A 22528-nucleotide genomic window follows, 5' to 3' on the forward strand; every position below is an offset into this window, starting at 1 on the left:
GTGGATCTGAAGCCACATTATCTAACTCATTCTGGAGCCTACACTCTTAGTCATTACTGTTGCTGCCTCTCCTGGAGAGGTCCAGAACACAGCCTCAGCAGAAATCCAGGAAGGTCCATACTCATAGACTGAATAGTATCTCTGCATGGAGGGGCAGTGTCCCTTTTAATGTAACACGGTTGAAATGAGACTTTACTCCACTAAAAACAGCTGAACAGCCTGCCTTCCATTTCCTCACTTTCCTTACATTTCCCATTTTCACTCATTTCTTAAATACAGATTGATTACCTCACTCCCGGGTTCATGAATGTTCCGTCAATTCACTTTGCTTATAGGAATACAACAAACCACTCAGCCTGGCACACACACCCCCATGGTCTAGCTCAGGCTCTGCCCCCATTTCCACCACATCTGTCACGTAGGACCCTTGAGTGGTCTCCCAGCAAGCCCAGGGCTCACCGGCTTCCTTGATGTGTTTCTCCCGTCTTGAAATCCTGTTCATCCAGGTTGGCTTCAGGAACAAATCATGTATAGAGTGACAACGAATACTTCTATCACAGGTTGAGCATCTCTCATTCCAAAATCTGAAATCTGAAGCAGTCCAAAGCCCAAAACTTTTTGAGCACCAGCATGACACCACAAGTGGAAAAGCTCACACCTGACCTCATGCAGCAAGTCACAGTCACACAACACACAGTTTGTTCAGCGTCCCCTAGGGTAAAATAAACTTACCTTGGGCTATGTGGGTGAGGTGCATACGAAACGTAAATCAATTTTGTGTTTAGACTTGCGTCCCATCCCCAATACCTTACATTATATATATGCAGATATTTCAAAATCAAAGCAATCTGGCCAGGCACCTTGGCTCACGCCTGTAATCCCAGCACTTTGGGAAGCTGAGGGAGGTGGATCCCCTGAGGTCAGGAGTTTGAGACCAGCGTGGTCAACATGGTGAAACCCCATCTCTACTGAAAATACAAAAATCAGCTGGGGGTGGTGGCACATGCCTGTAATCCAGCGACTCTGGAGGCTGAAGCAGAAGAATCACTTGAACCCGGGAGATGGAAGTTGCAGTGAGGCAAGATAACATCACTGCACTCCAGCCTGGGTGACAGAGCAAGACTCTATCTCAAAAAAAAAAAAAAAAAAGAAAAAAATTCTGAAATCCAAAACTTCTGGTCTCAAACATTCTGGATAAGGAGTACTCAACCTGTATTTTTAAATAATTCCTAATTTAAGTCCCATAGTATTCAAATCTGGCTGGAGGAAAGACTAATTAAAAAGGTAAAAGCATTTAGTAAACATGATTCTTAAGGTTTTCAATTGTAGATTGAGATTCAAAGTAGGGGAGAATATTTAATATCACCTCTAGTGGTTTGTTTTTTCTCAACAACTCTAAATCTACCAGAAGGGCCTTGCAGCAGTTTTCTCAAAGTGTAACAAATTCTACTTTGTATATCATCTCTTCGTGTTTAATTACAAGGATTTGAATTTACCAGTTAATCAGTAATTAGATAGTAGTGTACCAAAAGAAGTTAAACAAAGATAAAAACAAAAACACAACTTAGCACAAGGCCATATCATCTGGTAATGTTTCATGTAGCATGATTAAAATATTCCCTGAGAAATACAGGTAACTGAGTCATTAGTGATGTATTCCTTTTACTTTGTTGTGGTTGTTAGTGATTTCCAGTGCCAGCAGGAAACTTAAAGGAAATCCAAATCCAAAAACACTCTGATTATACTAATTATTCCTTTTTTCATTCTTCATTGTAAATCTCTTTATGATGCTCAATAATTATTTTGAAATGTGGTAGATTTTTGCAATGCAAAATGTATATTTTACAATGATGCATTCTGTATTGTCATATTTTTAAAAACACATAAATCAGTATTTGAGTTAATTATCAATTAGACCTCTAAAGCAAAATGTTCACCTTAGGTGTGGAAAATCAAAAGAGATACAAAGCAGATTGAGAGAGGGATGAAAAGATCCCTGAAACCAAGATGTAGAAGAGGGAAAAAGGTTGTTTAGCAAGTCATTGTAGGAACCTGGAGAGGGGCGAGGGGACCCTCTCCTTACCAAATCATGTCATCCCGCTGTACCAGGTGCACGGGCCTCCTATCCTGGTTCTTAGACCTTTGTTAGTAAGGGAATAAAAGCAGACTGGCTGTTGGAAAGAGAAGTCAGCAGCCCTCCTAATTCAGTCTTGGAAGAGGTGTGGGCAGCAGCCAGCTCAGATGTCCCCCACTCTGGGTGATCCTGGAGCTGGGCTCTGGGAAGGGCAGATAGTTGGAGGAGCCCCAAGGTGGATTAGTGGATATGCAGCAAGCCCCAATTTATCCCTTCTGTGACCAGCATTACATGGGGAGATTGAGCCAACAAAACACTCAGAATTACCTGAAGGTGCTTTGCATTCTTTCCCTGGTGCGATTTCAAGAGGCTTTGTCTGTTTAAGAAAATGGCTTTACCTTTACTCCCAAGTACAGGGATCTTGTAAACTGTGAATACTGTAAAATCTTTAAATGGTATGCCAAATGAATGAACAGTTTTTCCCCCTAAGTGTATGAGGTTGTCTTGAAAACTCCATTTCTGTATGGAGTGAATTGTGCACTCTTTTTTTTTTTTTTGAGACGGAGTCTTGCTCCGTCGCCCAGGCTGGAGTGCAGTGGCCGGATCTCAGCTCACTGCAAGCTCCGCCTCCCGGGTTTACGCCATTCTCTTGCCTCAGCCTCCCGAGTAGCTGGGACTACAGGTGCCCACCACCTTGTCCCCGGCTAGTTTTTTTGTATTTTTTAGCAGAGACGGGGTTTCACCATGTTAGCCAGGATGGTCTCGATCTCCTGACCTCGTGATCCGCCCGTCTCGGTCTGCCAAAGTGCTGGGATTACAGGCTTGAGCCACCGTGCCCGGCTACTGTGCACTCTTAAGCTTGCTTTACAAAAGTATTTTAATAGTCATCTCTGAAACAAGTAATTTGTCTTTTGATAGAACAATTTGCTAAGGTGCGTAAGGTGCATAAGGAGCATAAGGTGCTTTGAGAAGAATTATTGAAGAAAATTTGAAAGATTTCAGTCTCTTGGTACCTTCGATTGAAAGAATAGGCTTTGTTTAATAATTTAGTATCATGGGTGGACTTCAGAGAGCCAAACTGTAACAATTTACAAAAATTGTAACTTCATGATGAAATTAATTGAGCAGACCCCCCCACCCATAATTGGGAACTATTTGTTTTTTTCTCCAGTTTAAGAATTTATCTTCCCACTCTTTTGTGAAGCAGTGCTATGAAGTTTCTATCTCTAAGAGTTCATTGCTTTTACAAATCAGGTAGCACACCTGTGAATGAAAGCCACATGTGTCAAAGTGACAATTCATTTGTGGATATGGCTTGTTAATCCTCTGTTGGGCTTCTTCACCTGTTCTCTGATTTGAAAATGTTCATCTCTCAGGAGGTGAATTTATTTGATTTCACCTCTCTCAGGAGGTACAATTTATTTGATTTCATCATACGACACAAACTTTTGCCTCTCAATTTTACCTCCTTTATTGAAATAAGCTTAAAAGAAGTTGACTCCAGTCACCATGATCATAATCTTATGAACCTTTATTCAGGGTTAACTGGCCAAAATTAATGAACCAGAGCAACCTCTTCATCTCAGTGAATCATTGCCAGTGGCTCTTCACTTTAACAACATGGTAACTATTCCCATGACCTACTCTTTTTATAGTAAGTAGTTTTTAAAAACTTTTTTAAAAGCTCGGGAGCTCAAACACCCCTAGTTGCATTTCTTCTCCAGCCTCTTCCCTTCTCAGTAAATGGCTCTAATTAGTGCTCCAGCCAACACCTGACAGCCTTCCTCGCTCCGTTTTGCTCATCTCCCACGTCCAACTGCATCAGCCAGTCTTGCTGGGTCTCCAGCCACTGTCCCCACCCTAGTCCAAGCTCTCCTGGACTCCTAGCAGTCATCTCCTAAGTAGCCTCCCTGCTTCTATTCTACCTTCCCTAAAATCCATTCTCCATATAGCAGCTCAGCTAATTAATTATATTACAGATATTCACCATATTACTTCACTAGGCCTGCTTAAAGCCTCCCAGGGACTTTCTATTTCACTTAGAATAAAATCAGAACACCTTCCATGGCCACCAGACCCCACCTGACCAGCTCTGCCCTGCTCTCCCCTTCTCACACGGTAAGATCAACCTTTAAACATTCCTGCACATTCCCACTGCCATGCCTTTCCAGAGGCTGCTGCCTCAGCTTGGGGTGCACTTCCCTGCCCCTCAGGACAGACTCTCCCCCACATTCACAGTTCACCTCAGACGTCACCGCCTCAGAGAAACATCTGGCCACCTTAGATGCAGCCCCCACAGGCAGGCACTATCACGTTAGCCTGTGTATTCACTTCATAGCCCTTGTCACTATCCGAAATGATTTTGTTCTTTCTAGCTTGTTTGTTTACTGATAAGCGTGTTGCTTCCTACCATCCTCTAGGCTCCATGAAAGCAAGAACCTTGTCTGCTGTTCACCTCATATCACTCATGGCTAGAACAGGGTCTAGCCCACAGCACACTCTCAATGAACAGTTGTTAGATGAAGTATGGGTGATGGAATCCTTGTCTTCCTAATACTGTATGACTTTGAAACACTTCACTTCATGGACTTCAGCTTCCTCATCTGTAAAATAAAGCTAACAGAGCATCGGTTGTTCATGGGGATAAGTTAATAGAGTAAACGCGTGACAGCATATGGTACCTTGTGTAGCCCACAGCAGATGCAGAGTGAACAGTCACCAATGTCCCTTCGTGTTTTACAGGAAATCTTCAGAGGAACTAGACATGGACAAGGTGACAGCAGCAATGGTACTAACCAGCTTGTCGACTAGCCCTTTGGTTCGAAGTCCTCCCGTGCGACCAAACGGTAAGCCCAGGATGTGGGGCTTAGGGAAGGGCCCCTTGACACCAAGAGCAGGGCCTCTCTTTGAGGCATCTCATTCCTGTCAAACGCTATGAACCACTGACCCTCAGCCATTAGCAGGAAGCAAAGGGAAACATGGAAGAAATCGAGGCCCCCAGAGCTGTCAGCCTCCTCTTCATTTTCCCAGGGAGCCCACTGCTTAGTTCACCCATCCCTCCATTCAACTCACTTTTATTGAGCTCCTTTATTTTCTGCCTTGCTAGGACATGTCTTTGCAGTACTTGTGTCCCTTTTTTTCCCAGGTAAATGAAGATTGAGCTAATGAATTACTTTCCCTAGCATTATTTCTGTTTGACTGGGGAGGCAGTTGGATCAAAGAACTCTGAGATTATTTTTTAAAAACATTATCTCAGACTCCTTAATCAAATAGAATTATCTAGTCCATTCATTTATTCCATACACATTTATCAGGTACCATGCTAGAATAATTGAATACCTCATTGAAAAAGTATCCACACTCCTAGGTAGTATACTGTCTCTTTGGGGAAGAAGGACCATCAATCATAGCCATATGAATGGCTAGCATTTATTGAGCATTACTATGTGTCAGTAAACAAGTACTATGCTTGCCTTATCTCCTGTAATTCCCACAGCAATTCTATGAGATATTATTATCACTAGTTTACAGATGAGTAAACTAAGGCTCATAGGGATTAACTGGCAGAACTGAAATTCTCCATGTCTTTTTGATTCCAGATTTATTCTCTTAATCGTGATACGATTTTGTCTCATATAATCCAACACAGTAAATAAGGAGGTCAGGCAGTAGGAGGTGAAGTTGGAGAGACTGGCAGACCTTTCAGGAGGGGTCATTTATGCCTGGCTAGGAGTTTGGACTTTATGCTGAGGCTATGGGAGCACCATTAAAGTGATTCTAGCCCTGCAGAGTTATGATTAGGTTTATCAACCAAAAGGAAAAGAAAAGACCTTGGTGGTCACAGTGGAGGTGAATAGGACATAACCAAGAAATGTGAAGAATGCAGAATCAAGAGTATTTGGTGCTGGACAGAGAGAGTGAGCAGGAGGGTGGGTCAAGGATGACTTCCAGGCAGTTGGTGTGCTTCAGCAAGGGGAGGACATTCACTGGAGTAGGTGAAAAACACACAGGAAGAGATGTATTGGCAAATGTTTGGTTCAAGAGCTGAAGTTGCTGAAGAAGACAATAGGAAACATGTTTAATAAGCAGTGCCTGAGGATCATTCGAGGGGCAACATCTGGCAGAGATTTGGGCGTATCTTGGGACAGAGATCTGGGCTGAAGGTACAGAATTAGAAGGCAACATTTTGAAGCCATGAGAGTAGATGAGGTCACCATGAGAGAGTTATGTAAAAGCAAAGTGAGAAGAGAAGATGGCTAAGGAGGGAAGCAGTGAAGCTCACCATCATGCAAGGAATTGGCAGTGGGAAAAGCACCCAGGAAGACCCTGACGGGTGACCAGATAGATAGAGGAAGACCAGGAGAGTGTGGTTTCATGGAAACCAAGGGAAAAGCATGTTTTAAGGAGAAGTGTCTGATGCTTCAGAAGGTCATGCATTAAAAAGACTGAATATTGCATCAGGAAGGTGGTCACTGGTGGCTTTGTCAAGAGCACTCCCCAGGGAAGAAAGCCAGATTGCAGATTGCAGTTCACTGAAATGTAATGCACTGAGACCACTGAAAGAGACTTCTGATCAGTGAAAACCTTCTCTCAAAAACCAGCGTGGTCAATTATGAGATTGAGAGATGGTTCACACCCAATTTGGTTTTAGATGTGAGGTGTTAAAATAAATTCGTTGAACATATATTCAATCCTCACCAAAACTTACTCCAACCCCATTATAAGGGGGAAAGAATGATCAAGATGCTAGGAATTCAAATTAATGTCATGAATCAGTATTGCCCAGCAACATTATGATTCACCAAGCTGGGATAACACCTCTTCTTTTTTTTTTCTTTTTTCTTTCTTTTTTTTTTTTTTTGAGATGGAGTCTTGCTCCATCACCCAGGCTGGAGTGCAGTGGCACTATCTTGGCTCACTGCAACCTCTACCTCCTGGGTTCAAGCGATTGTCATGCCTCAGTCTCCCAAGTAGCTGAGATTACTGGCATGTGCCACCACACCCAGCTAATTTTTGTATTTTTAGTAGGGTTTCACCATGTTGGTCAGCTAGTCCCGAACTCCTGACATCAGGTGATCCACCTGCCTCGGCCTCCCAAAGTGCTGGGATTACAGGCGGGAGCCACCTCACCCAGCCGACACCTCCTCTTTACGTAGCACCAGACGAGTTGTTCTTGAAATGGGCCTGACTACTCCCATTCAGTGACCTGACTGCTCTTCTGGGGGTCTCTAGCAAATAGGTATTCAGATTTACCTTTCTCACTTTGGCAATGCTAAAAAAAGATTATAGTAAAGGCAAAACTATAGCCAGGTGTGGTAGCACATGCCTGTAGTCCTGGCCCAGGACTTTGGGGTTGCATAGAGCTATGATGGTGCCACTGCACTTCAGCCTGGGTGACAGAGCAAGACTCCAACTCTAAAAAATAAAAAATACGAAAACCCTGGAAAACCCCCAAAACATATTCTAAGAAAAAGGAATTGCAGAATGTCATGGAATCCTTAAAGGAAAAAAAAAAAAGTGTATTTTAAAGTAATCATTATTTTTACCATTGGCTTCTTTTTTTAATTGAGAACATTTTTAGTGTTCCTTTGTACTTAAAGGTCAGAATTAAAATAAACCTTTTGGTTCTTCAATGCAAACTTTTGTTAGCATAGTAATAAAGTAATTCAGTGCTCATTTATGGTTTAAAAAATAACTACTCAACTAATAACCCCAAATTGTCTGCTGTCTCTCATTTAGTCTGTAAGAAAAAGCAAATTCTTAAATAGAGAAAGCAATTTATGATAATGAAGGCAATTTTTTAGGAAAAAAAGATTTTCTCTAGAATTATTGCACATCAGTGAGTTTTTTGAAACTGTTGTGATCATTTTCTATGCCTAAAAAGGATCATTCTGTCAGGAAGTGGGTCTGCAAAGAGGGTAAGAGTCCAGCAGTGCCTGTCTCCATTCCTGACAAACAGTGGTTTAATATAAGGAGGCTCTGTCCCCTAAGAATATTATAAATCTGACCTGACTTTTTTCTGAAAAAAAACTTTACTATATCACTTATAATCCTTCTGACTAAATAGTGTTTCTAAAGGAAATGCCATTCACAAATCAGTAAGCAAATTCACTTTTAGCATTGACATGAAACCATGTAACCACACTGTAATAATAGTTGATTCTCAAAATAAATTCAGTGCCTCATACTTAACATGATTATACATCTAGCACCATTAGCTTTATTTTATTTTACAAATGCATACTACAGTATATTTATAAGCCACCCAGGGCCTGCCAAGGGAGTTTTTCACACCAAGTAAAATCATCAAGCCTTATATTATGCTCTTCTTGAACTCCTGTTGTACTAAATGGAGCTTTCTTATTTACAACAGGCAACTCTAGTCTGGTGAGTGCATCAGTCTCTGTGTAGACTGCAGGGAGTGAGATGCTAATTTGGTTTTGTTGATGCTGGCGAAGCATGAGACTGCATAAATGACCATTTCATTCTGAAAGAACCTAGCTGTAATGAGATGGGTAGTTTCTCCTATTTCAATTTACAGTTTCACTCCTCTAACTTAACTTTTTGCTTGACATAGTTGAGGAATATGCTAGAAATCTATAATTAGGTAAAGGTAGTTATGAAATTTCCCCATTAATGCTAATGTACCATTTGTCTTCACTTCATTACTAATTACACAGACATTAACAGTATTTTTTTAATGAGGCATTTGGGGATGTTTTTTCCTTGTAATTAGAACATAGTTTTAATATATTCAAAATGCACATAAATATGGAGGAGAAATTATCCAAAAAGAAAGTAGAATTTATACAAATGCTAATTAAGGTTGTACATCTTGAAAAGTAAAGCAAATCTTCAGTGATTAAAAGAGCACCCAGAAGACATTCTTTTTTTTTTTTTTTTTTTTTGAGACAGAGTCTCACTCTGTTGCCCAGGCTGGAGTGCAGTGGCACGATCTTGGCTCACTGCAGCCTCCGCCTCCCAGGTTCCAGTGATCCTCCTGCCTTAGCACCCCCCTAATAGCTGGAATTACAGGCACACACCACCATGCCCAGCTAATTTTTGTATTTTTAGTAAAGACGGGGTTTCGCCATATTAGCCAGGGTGGCAGAAGACATTCTAACTGGGCAGAAATCTCTCCACATTAGCGAATATTTCATAATGCTTTCCACCACAAATGAAAAGGTAATATCCAATAGCAGTCTTAATTATTGCCAATAAATTCTTATCCTATCCCAGCTTTGCCAGAAAGAATGGAGGTTGTTTACAGCCCAGGGACTGCATGCACTGAGGAAAGAGGTCCAACCAGCAGGCCACCTTGGGCCTGGGCTCACCAGGGATACTTACCAGTCACATAGCAAGTCACTTTGCTTCCTGCTGCCTCAGAGTCCTCATCTATAAAACTGGGATAATAATCCTTATTCTGAAGGACAGATGTTGTGAGAATGCTTGAGACTGTGCAAATAAGCTTTGTAAAATGTAAAACACTCACAAAATGTAAAGCATTACTATTTGTTGTAATAAGCAGAATGGAAATGGGCTTTAGATAACTATACAGAAATTATTTCTCTTAGATTCTTAAGTGTTAGACTAACTTCCTATAAATGTATTCTAAGAATCACAGTCCTATAAGAACCTCCCACCCCCCATTTTTTTTTTGAAACAGGATCTCACTCTTTCACCTAGGCTAGAGTGCAGTGACTCAGTCACAGCTCATTGCGGCCTCAAACCCCTGGGCTCAGGTAATCCTCCCTCTTCAGCCTCCAGAGTAGCTGAGACTACAGGTGCATGCCACCATGCCAGGCTAATTCTTTCATTTTTTCTGTACAGACAGGGTCTCACTATGTAACCCAGGCTGGCCTCGAATTCCTGGCCTCAAGCGATCCTCCTACCTCAGCATCTCAGAATGCTAGGGTAAGAGAAGTGAGCCACTGCCCTCAGCTAAGAAATCCCTTTTTTAAAAAATGTTGAAATTAGAGGGGTTGGGATGAGAGGGAACTCTGTGACCAAACCATTCAGAAGAATACTGCAAATGCTATTCCTGTCTTAGAAATACTGCAGTCAATAAACCCAGAGCTCCCCAAACTCAGTGAACAAGAAAATCTTTTTTTTCCATATAATCCCCACTATGATCCCAAGGAATTTGTGTTGCACAATACAAAAACACATCAGAAAACTCTTAGAAAAACCTATTATCATGAGGTTAAAAAAATTAAATGTTTATAAACTACAGTGTGGCTTTTGGGAGGCGGTGTATAAATAGAGCTAAAACTTACATACCCAGCTGTTGCAGATGATTGAGAGGGCTGGAGTGGTTTCACTGGTGTAGAACCAAGGCTCCCACTTCCCCAGTGAACCATGCCCGGGCACGCAGGGGTCCTGGCACTGACTGTGTTTGTGTGCACGCAGAGAGCCTCAGCGGATCCTGGAAGGAGGGCGGCTGCGTGCCTTCCAGCACCAGCAGCAGCGGCTACTGGAGCTGGAGCGCCCCCAGCGACCAGTCCAACCCGTCCACGCCGTCGCCGCCGCTCTCGGCTGACAGCTTCAAGCCCTTCCGTAGCCCCGCGCAGCCAGACGACGGCATCGACGAGGCGGAGGCCAGCAACCTGCTCTTCGACGAGCCCATTCCCAGGAAAAGAAAGGTTGGTGGTCAACCATGCGTTCAGTTTCCTGAAGGTGCTTTCTGTCCCCTCTGAAGGGCCAGTGTGAGCTTAACCTTGGACCTACACCCGCTTTCTGTGGAAAGCGGCAGCTTACGTTCCTCTTTAATGTTGTTGAAGTTTGAATAGAAATTGTTATGGTGACAATTAAAAAATGACATATACTGGTAAGTTTCCTGAAAGTATATACGCGCGTGTCCCATCCTCTGGTTATAAATTGCTGACCTGGGAGTTACCAGTATTTGTAAGTTAGAAAATTGGACCTCAGGCTTGCTTCGGTATGAACTCACTCTCTTCATGGGACTTATTTTTTTCAAATGTAAAATATAATTAATATCTTTTCCTCTTTTCTCCCTCAGTCAGCCCTGAAGGGTTATTGGGAAGAATATTTTGTATCTCATTTTTATGCAGTTATCTGTGAAATATACATAAAAGCTGAGATATAAACAAACTTCCATTCTTACATCCTAGAAATTATATATTAACTAAATAAAAAGTGAAGAGCCAGGCACAGTGGCTCACACCTGTAGTCCCACTGCTTTGGGAGACAGAGGCAGAAAGATTGCTTGAGACCAGGAGTTGGAGACCAGCCTGTGCAACATAGCAAGACCCTGTCTCTACTAAAAAAATTTAAATTAAAAAAAAAATTAGCTTAGTGTAGTGGCATGCACCTGTAGTCTCATCTACTCAGGAGGCTGAGATGGGAGGATCGCTTTAGTCCAAGAGTTCAAGACTGCAGTGAGCTGTGATCTGGCCACTGCACTCCAGTCTGGGCAACAGAGTGAGACCCTGTTGCTTTAAACAAAACAAAAAGGAGTAGAAGAAAAAAAAGACATCTAATTAATTGATTTAGCAAATTAATTGATTACACATTTGTTTAATCCTCCCGGCAGTCCTGTATAGTAAGTTTTGCATTTCCATCTTGATACGAGGAAACTGAGGATCAGGGAGATTGATTGTACATTTAACTGGCCCCCATCAGGCAGGTTAGAAAGGGACAGAGCCACCATTCCAGCCCAGATCTGCCTGAGCCTCAAGTTCATATTCTTTTCATTCTCTTCAGGTACATTTAAGTTATGTTCGGTCATCATTTTTCAAAAACATTTCCATTTCACAGAATGAAGCAAAACTACCACTATACTACCACTAAATCTAGAAGACATTTGGCATTATTTTTAAAATCACCACATAAATGTAAAACTGTTGTTATATATATTGGTTTTTAAATTTAGTATTGGTAGCTTCATTATTAAATGGCTGTTCACAAACAAAAATCCGATATAAAGCCCTGAGGATTGCAGTGCAAACTTTTTTCCTCCCCCAGTTCATTTCAAAGAGGAAAACAAAGAGATGGCATTGATCCAACAATGCCTTCCCTCCCTGCATCTCTCAGCATCATTCCACATGTGTAACAGTGGAGGTGATATGGGCACTGTCTCTGGGTGTGTACATGTGAAAAAGGCTGACATTTTTATCCAGAAAAAAGGATATTAATGTAGACCCCTGACCTTCCCAGAGGCAGTGGCCTGAAGAGTTGCTGTTTCATACCAGTGTGTCATGCAAAGGGGCTGGAGTTGTTCTGGCACCCTGTGGGTCCCCAGGGACACTGGGTCTTCACTTGACCAGTGGGGGAGAGAGGCTGGCACTTGTATCAGTGGGTACCTGCAGGCAGGACAGGGTAGGAACCTGAAGTCTTTTCCTGTTACTTTAAGCTTCACAGACTTTCTCCCTGGAGTTTTCTGAGTGTGTAGTTCAAACACTCAACAGGCATGGCCCAGGATTGTGACAGAGGACTCAGAGCACAGGGAACCCCAATGTTATTTAAGGCATATTAATGAAAGCCTGTCACACCCTTCCATTTCTAATGTAGCCACTGAGCCAAAATTCACACTCTTGCATCACAATTAGACTGTACTTGTTAGCCCCATATGGAAGGTCTACAGGCTTTAACTAAATTAAGTTATAGTCAAGTCACCAAAGGAAAAGGAAAAAAGCTTCCTTTTTTGTATTTTTTATTTTTTAAATTTTTATTATATATATTTATTTTTATTGAATGAGCATAGGCCCACTCCAGAAGAAGCTAGATAGTAGGAAGGAATGAACGAGTAAGAATAGTGTTTATCCTTCTTTCTTTATGACTTCTCCCTCTATTCAGACTTTAGATGTCCCCAAATTGAGACCAATAGGATGCTGATTGTAGCCACTAATATTTAATGCATGGATTTTACATAGACCAAGTTGTTACTTTGGCCTTTTGAACTTAAAGTTACTTGGAATGGTGAAAATAACAAGAAGGTGAGGCTGATGCTATTCTTTTTTAAATTCATTAGGTGAACCAATATTTATTGAGCACATATCAGGCAAAATACTTATTCCCCTGAGAATAAGGCATAGTTTTTTCCTTCAAGGTGTCGAAAGTTGGGTGGCTGGAAATTGATGTGTAAAGAGGCAATAATTACAAGTGATAAATGCAGTGTTCATGATGTGACAGAACACAGTAACTGTAATACAGTTATTTTAGAGATTTTAAAAATCATGTTTCAAAAGATTTCTATGAGTTAATTTGCTTAAACCAGACAATATGTTCTGTCTAATTGGTAGAACTTTCTGAGTTCATCTTATTCTCCTCTCCTTTCCCTCAGTTTCATAATACCCATTTAAAACCTATTGTGATAGTCACCTGTTCTGTGGGTATTGTTTGAGAACCTTCTAGATCAGTTTTTTCCAAACTGCACGTCTCAATCCACTAGTGAGTTGTGAATCAATTTAATGAGTCACTCTTTTTTTTTTTTAATTTATTTATTATTATTATACTTTAAGTTGTAGAGTACATGTGCATAACGTGCAGGTTTGTTACATATGTATACTTGTGCCATGTTGGTGTGCTGCACCCATCAACTCGTCAGCACCCATCAACTCGTCATTTACATCAGGTATAACTCCCAGTGCAATCCCTCCCCCCTCCCCCCTCCCCATGATAGGCCCCGGTGTGTGATGTTCCCCTTCCTGAGTCCAAGTGATCTCATTGTTCAGTTCCCACCTATGAGTGAGAACATGCGGTGTTTGGTTTTCTGTTCTTGTGATAGTTTGCTAAGAATGATGGTTTCCAGCTGCATCCATGTCCCTACAAAGGACACAAACTCATCCTTTTTTATGGCTGCATAGTATTCCATGGTGTATATGTGCCACATTTTCTTAATCCAATCTGTCACTGATGGATATTTAGGTTGATTCCAAGTCTTTGCTATTGTGAATAGTGCTGCAATAAACATACGTGTGCATGTGTCTTTATAGCAGCATGATTTATAATCCTTTGGGTATATACCCAGTAATGGGATGGCTGGGTCATATGGTACATCTAGTTCTAGATCCTTGAGGAATCGCCATACTGTTTTCCATAATGGTTGAACTAGTTTACAATCCCACCAACAGTGTAAAAGTGTTCCTATTTCTCCACATCCTCTCCAGCACCTGTTGTTTCCTGACTTTTGAATGATCGCCATTCTAACTGGTGTGAGATGGTATCTCATTGTGGTTTTGATTTGCATTTCTCTGATGGCCAGTGATGATGAGCATTTTTTCATGTGTCTGTTGGCTGTATGAGTGTCTTCTTTTGAGAAATGTCTGTTCATATCCTTTGCCCACTTTTTGATGGGGTTGTTTGTTTTTTTCTTGTAAATTTGGTTGAGTTCTTTGTAGGTTCTGGATATTAGCCCTTTGTCAGATGAGTAGATTGCAAAAATGTTCTCCCATTCTGTAGGTTGCCTGTTCACTCTGATGGTAGTTTCTTTTGCTGTGCAGAAGCTCTTTAGTTTAATCAGATCCCATTTGTCAATTTTGGCTTTTGCTGCCGTTGCTTTTGGTGTTTTAGACATGAAGTCTTTGCCCATGCCTATGTCCTGAATGGTACTACCTAGGTTTTCCTCTAGGGTTTTTATGGTATTAGGTCTACCATTTAAGTCTCTAATCCATCTTGAATTAATTTTCGTATAAGGAGTAAGGAAAGGATCCAGTTTCAGCTTTCTACTTACGGCTAGCCAGTTTTCCCAGCACCATTTATTAAATAGGGAATCCTTTCCCCATTTCTTGTTTCTCTCAGGTTTGTCAAAGATCAGATGGCTGTAGATGTGTGGTATTATTTCTGAGGACTCTGTTCTGTTCCATTGGTCTATATCTCTGTTTTGGTACCAATACCATGCTGTTTTGGTTACTGTAGCCTTGTAGTATAGTTTGAAGTCAGGTAGCGTGATGCCTCCAGCTTTGTTCTTTTGACTTAGGATTGTCTTGGAGATACGGGCTCTTTTTTGGTTCCATATGAACTTTAAAGCAGTTTTTTCCAATTCTGTGAAGAAACTCATTGGTAGCTTGATGGGGATGGCATTGAATCTATAAATTACCTTGGGCAGTATGGCCATTTTCACGATATTGATTCTTCCTATCCATGAGCATGGTATGTTCTTCTATTTGTTTGTGTCCTCTTTTATTTCACTGAGCAGTGGTGAGTCACTCTTTAATCAATAAAACAGAATAGAGTACACTGTACATAATAAGTATTCTTTCTTGATAATTTTGTTTCAGTGTATACATATGTGTATGCAAAATGTATTTCTTATTGTGGCTCATCATCCATAAAGTTTGGAAGCTTCTATTCTTTGTTATAAAGAAATAATATGATTTGTGGTAAATTAAGATGTCCTGATTGGAAATCAAAAGATTCACATTGTTTGCTACCTTGAGAACCTAAGAATATCGTTTCACCTCTCTGATCATCAACTTCTTCATCTGTAAAACAGGCAAACAGGTATTAACATGCCTCTCAGGATAGTCATGAAGATTAAATGTGCTAGAATGTGGCAACATTTGAATAGACATTGAGGACTCTAAACAAAAGGGGAGGGAGCATTGCCTATATCTGACTACGAAACAATGATCCTGACCTTTCTCATTATTATGGAAGCTTCCTCATCTCTTCTCCCAACTCCCCCCAGCACAGAGACGACTGACTCCCACCTCTTGTGGAGATCCATGTTCCGCTTATGTAAAGAAGATGACAGTGTGTGGTACACTGCATAGACAAGGCAGTCTCTCTTACTATCAATAGTGAGGAGGAAATATTTGCTCATAATCACTATATTTGCATATTTAGTTACATTTTACCAAATGCTTTTAAATGTAGCATTTCATTTAATCATCCCCCAAATCTTTGGTGTATTCTTATCCCCATTGTGCCAAGAGGCTCATTGAGGTTATGTTAACTGTCCAAGGCTGCGTAGCTTATAATGTGGCAGAGATCAGTTTAACTGAAATAGCAGAGGAAACGTTTGAGGCAAGTTAATTCAGTGAATCTATATTTCCTTCGGCCCACAAGGAGAAAAACGTGGAGAGAAAATAATCAGACATAACTACAGCTATGTGGCAGGGCGGGAGCAAGGGTGCACAAAGTTCCGAAAGAAATGGAGAGCAGAAATAGGAACTCCAGGCTGTCTGCCACATGAAGTATCCGTCACCCTTAAGGAACCTGCAGCCAAGGTAGGTGAGAATATGAGAAGGGAAATGAAAGGCTTCTCTATCCTGGCTCTGGAGGTCAGCCAGCCAACTTTGTCAAGCCCAGGTCTAGCAGAATTTTTCCTCTGGGATTTCAAGATAGACTGACAGAACTTCCAAGCTCAGAGAAAAACCAGGTTGTGTGAGTCCAGACTCACACAACTTTGTGAGTCGTGTAACTTTGGGGAGGTGCAATTTCCGTCATGACCACAAGGTGATGCAGTGACCCTGAATACAGCCATTCTGGGAGTTCGTGGGAGAAAATGAATTCTATGGAAGGTCAAAGAGTTAACCATCAATTCCACAAGACCCCAAGAAAATCAAGAAGCGCTGATCAGAAATGATTTATGTGCCCTTTTCCATGCCAGATCCCTGATTCTGTCAGATTCTGGAATCTGTACATTCCAAAATTGTCATGCCAGCTTTAGGACTTACGTGACTTAAGCAAGTCATCTGGCCTCTTCAGCCTCAGTTTCCTCATCTACAAAATATGGAAAATGGTGGCACCATATCGATGTGGCTGTTGTCAGGAATATACGAGAGGCCCTGTAAAGAGCAATAAATGTTAGCTGCTAATACTTTGCCTCTTTTCCCCCCATTTGGCAACTGCCTGAATGGGGAATTTGAGAAGCATAGGTGTGGAGAGAAGGGGGTGCTTGCCTCCACCCTCCACCCTGACCACACTCACCACGCCAATGCCACAGTGGCTCAGGATGACTCCGGATCCCTCAGCCACCCTGTGCTCATTTGGGTGTGCATTGAGAAGCCCTCTGCAATGCACTAGGTGAGTGCAGCAAAGACGGTAGCAGAAATTGGGGGCATAAAAGGAAATCTGACTCAGGACTCTGCATTTCAGAACATTAGCAGCATCTCAGAGGCAATTTCTAAATTTCAGCATTCATCATTTCCATTTATTTCACAGGTGTGTGTCTTAACCATGAACAGTTGTACCTGTGTATTAGGAAGAACCTCAAGTTAGAGAAGAAAGCACTGAGTTAACATAAGGTGCTTCAGTAATAGTAGCAAACAATAGTAGCAAACAATTAATCATTTGCTCCACTCTGTATTTTTAATCGTTCAGAGCCAAAAAGCTATGAATCACTTTAAATTGTGAATGGCTGCTCCAAGAAGAAAACAAACCCGTAAAGCCCTCACGAATAAGCATGTTGCCAGTCTCTCTGCTGACTTAATTCCTAACCCACTAATTTTGAGCAGAGAGTGCCTCTCGCAAAAAGAACGGCTGTTCCAGAAATAGATCCATCTGTTAAAACTGCTGGGGAGGGCGGTGCTAAGAACAGCAGCTTGGATCAACTGCACGGATTTCATGGTGATGGTACATACAGCATTGTCAGCCAGGGCAGGGAGCTGATTGGCCTCATAGAGAAAATTCAGGATAAAGAGGAGTGATATCTAGGCAACTTAGTGACAAGATCTTAGAATAACGTGCCATGTAGTATATAGGCTCTGGAACATTGGAGTTCAAAAGACTTTAGAAATCTTCTAGCCCAGTCTCGATCTTTCCAAGTTAGAGGACTACTCAGTATGTCTAGAAATGTCCAGATGTCCCCAAAGATGAGATGCACTTTTAGAATTCATTGATTGAGAAAACACAGAATGGCTAGGGATTTCTGTTAATTCAGAAATCTTTTTGTCGTTTGTTGTTGCTGTTATAGAAATCATTTAAAATCAACTTTACTTAGGTATAATTTTCACATAATAAAATGAACCCATGAACCCATTTTAAGTACACCGTTCAGTGAGTTTTGACTGTCTCTACCTGAGTAATCACCACTCTAACCAAGGCCAGCACTCCTCATACCCCGCTTCAGTCAAAGGCACCACCAAGTCCCAAACAGGCAACCAACCACTGGTATAACTTTCATCACTATAGATTAATGCTGCCTGTTGTAGAATTTCAAGTAAATGGAATTATACAGTGTGTATTTTTGGTATACAAAATACCAAATGTTGGCAACAGGAACTCTCATTTATTGCTGGTAGAAATGTAAAATGGTACAACCACTTTGTAAAACAGTTTGGCAGTTTCTTAGAAAGTTAAATATACACTTACCATATGACCCAGCAATTCCACTCTTAGGTATGTATTTCCCTAAGAGATAAGAAAACACACATCCACAAAAAAACTTGCAGACAAATGTTTATAGCAGCTTTATTCATTATCACCCCAAACTGGAAACAACCCAAATGCCCATCAACAGGTACCTAGATAAACAAATTGTGGTATAATCATACAATGGGATACTTCACCACATAAAAGGGAGCGAACTACAGATACACGAAACAGTGAGTGAATCACAAAAACATTATGCAGAGGGGAAAAAAAGCCAGGCACAATACAGGGTTATTCCATTTATAAAACTTTTGTTAATTTTGTATTCACTTATCACCACAGCATCTATAAACAGCACATGGAGGTGGGAGGTGTTTCATCTGTGCTTGGTATACATTGAATTCACCTGTTACTTTGTATTAACCCCACACACCTTGAAGATCCAAAACCTCTACTCTCATTAGTCCCCTCATCTTACAAATAAATAAATAAATCCCCCAAAAGGTAAGTCAACTTGTATACCGTGTAACCGTGAGGTAGCATGAGGTAACATGGCTGCTTTTCCAATTCAGGAGACCACTGGAACCCCTGCCAGCTTCTAGGAAGTTACTAATTTTAAAATACACTAGTGCATTTACCGATCTTTTGGCATCTGCTGAGGATCTATGTGGACCTCTTGACCCTGAAAGAGCCATTGGAGCCGCTGCCAAGCTGTGTGGGTTTTCACAAGACAAGCTGAGGAAGTTTGTATAATGCAGCCAACTCACCTGCACAGAATAACTCGGCCCTCTCTGGAGAGTCTTGGATGTGTAAGCCCCTGTCCCTGCCCTGCCATTCCAACACCACACATACACACACACACACACACACACACACACACACACACGTCACCATACAAAAAAAAAAATACCTGAAGATCCTCTCAGTTACCTCAGAACATGACGTTAACTCCAGGCTGCTGAGTGATAAAGTGATGTTCATGTACTTTCTAGAATATAGCGTTAGTTGGACTTACACGTCATATGCATGTTATACAATACTTCGAAATACTTCAAAAATGTTATATAATTCTTCAATGAACTGAAGGTGAGCTTCAACAGTCACCGTATCAATCCTAAGTATCAGTCTGGGTTCTGTCAAGAAAATAGAAGCTACTTCATATATTCTAAGTATGAAATCATCTTTTAAAAACAGGATTGAGGCTTACTATTGGTAGGGCAAGCAGAGAGAAAATCAGGGAAACCTTGGCCAAAGGTCTCAGCCAATAGACCCAAGGCAGTTGTTCCTAGAAACAGTTCAGAAGCTGCTGCAAAGGTGAAAATCTCTGGGAAGTTCTCTCCAACCATGGTGGCCCAGAGCATCAATGTTGAGAAATTCTAAAGAGTTTGTCTGGGAGCTGCTATACATCTCACATCAGGCATATGTGAGATTCCAGGAGTCTGCTCACGACTGCATGGAGCTTCAACTCCTCCTGGGCCTGTTGCAGGTGTTAAATAAGATACACATGTGGAAGTTCCTAGCACAGGACCAGGCACAGAGTGGTTCCCAATCTACAGTGGCCTCCCTCTGTTCCCTCTCCTTTATATGAAGAAGACCATTCTGTTAGACTTGAGGTCTTTGCTGACGTTGGTATTCTGCAGAAGTGCTTTCCACTGGGGTAGATTTTCAGCTGTTCTCCATGAGCTGGTGGACATTCCAGCTTTGCAAACATCTGTTAGCTCTGTGAGGAGAAGCCAGGGTAGAAGCACAGATGGGACTGTTCGGATTTGGCTGCTGCAACTCTGCCAGCAGCTTTGCTTGGTTTGGCTTCCTTGGGCAGGCTTGGACCCATGCGGCAATCTGGGCGTTGTTTATTTAGCTATTTTTTCATGTTCTCCTCCTCCCATGGCTTGCTTTTCTTTAGTGTAACAGCAAGTAGTCTGTTTGTAGACAAAGGATTTGTTTCAACTGGATGTAGTTAGGGTACTTTGAAAAGCACTAAACTCCCATTTAAAGAGCCTCATGCTTTGATGCAAGAATGTCTTTGGCCTTTGTAGAGACAAGTCACTTTACAAAGGTGTAGACAGGGTTAGGGGAAATCAGTAGGGGGGTGGTGTAGGACTCCAGGGGCTAACAACATGGAAGGCCATTATTAACCCTAACCCCTAGAGCCTAAAGAGACTCTGCAAGAGAGGAATTTCTACAATCCAGAAGATTTACCAGAACTCTGGAAATATAGCTTTTGGAGAGGTTACCCAACAGAAAGGGTAACTGTTGGAGGAGAAATGTAACCACTGCCCACCTGTGGCCAGGCAGAAGGAGAGAGCCAGGAGGAATCAATACCCTCCTGCTCTCCAGTCTCTCCTGCCTCCCCACCTCCTGCCGGTGCCTCTCATTGGCCAAATCCAACCAGAGATCTACGAGCCAGAAGCCCTGTTAATGCAGCCTCCTGGGCCCCTGAGCATGGTGCAGAAAAGGCATGGTGTAGACCTGTCAGGTCAAATAGGACAGCTCATCAAGTCCCTTAATAGACATGTAACTTTTCTTTTCACACCAAAGAAGCTTTTCTTACAACTTCATGTTTAAGATTGTTTAATATACAGTCATATGGCATAATTTAACCAATCCCCTTTTGTCAACCTTGAGGTTATTTCTTATTTTTATCTAGTGTAAAAATCTGTGTGATGAATATACATGTGTCTTTGCAAGTATTTTGAATTACTGTCTTTGGATAGATTCCTACAAATTGAATTGGCTCAAAGTTATAGGTGTTTCTTAAGCTCTTATTGCCTTAAGCTGTGTTTGCCTTAAGCTGTGTTGCCCTCAAATTTAAAGATGGCCCCTATCTGTGCATGTGTAAACTATGAAGGCAGAGCTCTGACAGTCTGGACTAAAATGAGATCATAAATGTGAGATGAGATATTCAAAAGGAATGTCAAAAGGAAGAGGTGGAGGAGAAAGCAGAACTTTGTTTTGGGAGTGCCGCCTCCCCCAAAACAGTTGATAGTCTTCCCACTATATGTAATTATGTTTCTGAGTCCCTATTTACAACTGCCTTGCAAATCCACAGGAACTTTCTGTATCTCTAGGATGCAACATTGTTTTCTAATCACTTTTGCCAATGACCTGAGTCATTATAAATTAGCAATTTTTCCTGTAGCAGATTTTCCATTGTCTTCTGGTGAACTCAGACTTTCCTCAAGCAGCTACCAGTGTAGGGTATGCAAGACTGGAAGAGAAATGTGCGATATAAAGTGAAGGGAAAACCATCTTATAATTCAATCCTCTCCATGCAGGGCATCACCATGGATGTCCCCTGAGAAGTTAATTTACAGCCAGGTAAGATAAGCAAGAGTTAATCATGCTGAGAAACATTAAATTCTACAGAACAAATCTTTTTGACAAACATGCTTTGAACACAGACAATTCACTAAGTAAATTTTACAAAGTGCTATTTAAATAAATTAAGATGTCTCAAATGTGGCTCATCTCTGAGGGTCCCAAAACACAACCTTTCCGAGATTGAACGTAACAAATATTTATTTAGCCAGACACTGTGAGGCACTGGGATAGAATATAGTCTATCCCCAAAGTGCCTCTTGAAAACCCAGCAAAAGGAAAAAAGGCAAAAGGAGACAAAGTTCATTACATTTCTTATTATCATTACCTAATTTTCTTTGGGCAACAGATTTCTTTGGAGCCTTTTTGCAGGGGTTCAAGGAAGGTGTGTGTATGTGTGAGGAGGAGATAAACAATTGCTGTTGGTAGTTATCCTAATTCCAGGGGACTTAACAGAGGATAATGGTTAGCTTCCTTGGATTCTGGGGGTTTGATGCCTCCAAAATGTGTCATCTACTTGAAGTAACAAATGAAAACTATGGAAAGGAGTTAAACCAATGATATTTATTTTTCTGTAAGGACCAACCTTAACTACTTGTCAGTTTAAAAAACAAATACTTGACATTATTGCAAGGACGAAGAACAGTAATCTTATAAATAGTACTTGTTATGGCACAAAAATACCACTGTGATTATCATATCCTAAAACAATCAGCAATTTGAGGCCTTAAAAAAGTCCCATGATGTAGGAGGAATTTGGCTTTATTTGTCGTACAATACTATTATATTCATTATGAAAGCCTACATCTGACTGACTCATTGGTAAGAGCCATCAGATGACACTGGATAAGTCTTGTAACT

General features: G+C 41.3%; 1 protein-coding gene across 3 annotated transcripts in view; it reads left to right on the forward strand.

Moving 5' to 3' along the window:
* Window positions 1-22528, forward strand: part of ZNF704 (zinc finger protein 704) — a 299359-nt gene that overhangs the window by 236000 nt on the left and 40831 nt on the right. For all 3 annotated transcript variants that reach the window (XM_050802230.1, XM_050802229.1, XM_050802228.1), the window contains exons 3-4: window positions 4817-4920; window positions 10484-10716. In XM_050802230.1, coding sequence (XP_050658187.1) covers window positions 4817-4920; window positions 10484-10716 — 337 coding nt within the window. The remainder of the gene's footprint in view (window positions 1-4816; window positions 4921-10483; window positions 10717-22528) is intronic.

Source organism: Macaca thibetana, chromosome 8, assembly GCF_024542745.1.
Source record: "Macaca thibetana thibetana isolate TM-01 chromosome 8, ASM2454274v1, whole genome shotgun sequence".
Lineage (NCBI taxonomy): Eukaryota > Metazoa > Chordata > Mammalia > Primates > Cercopithecidae > Macaca > Macaca thibetana.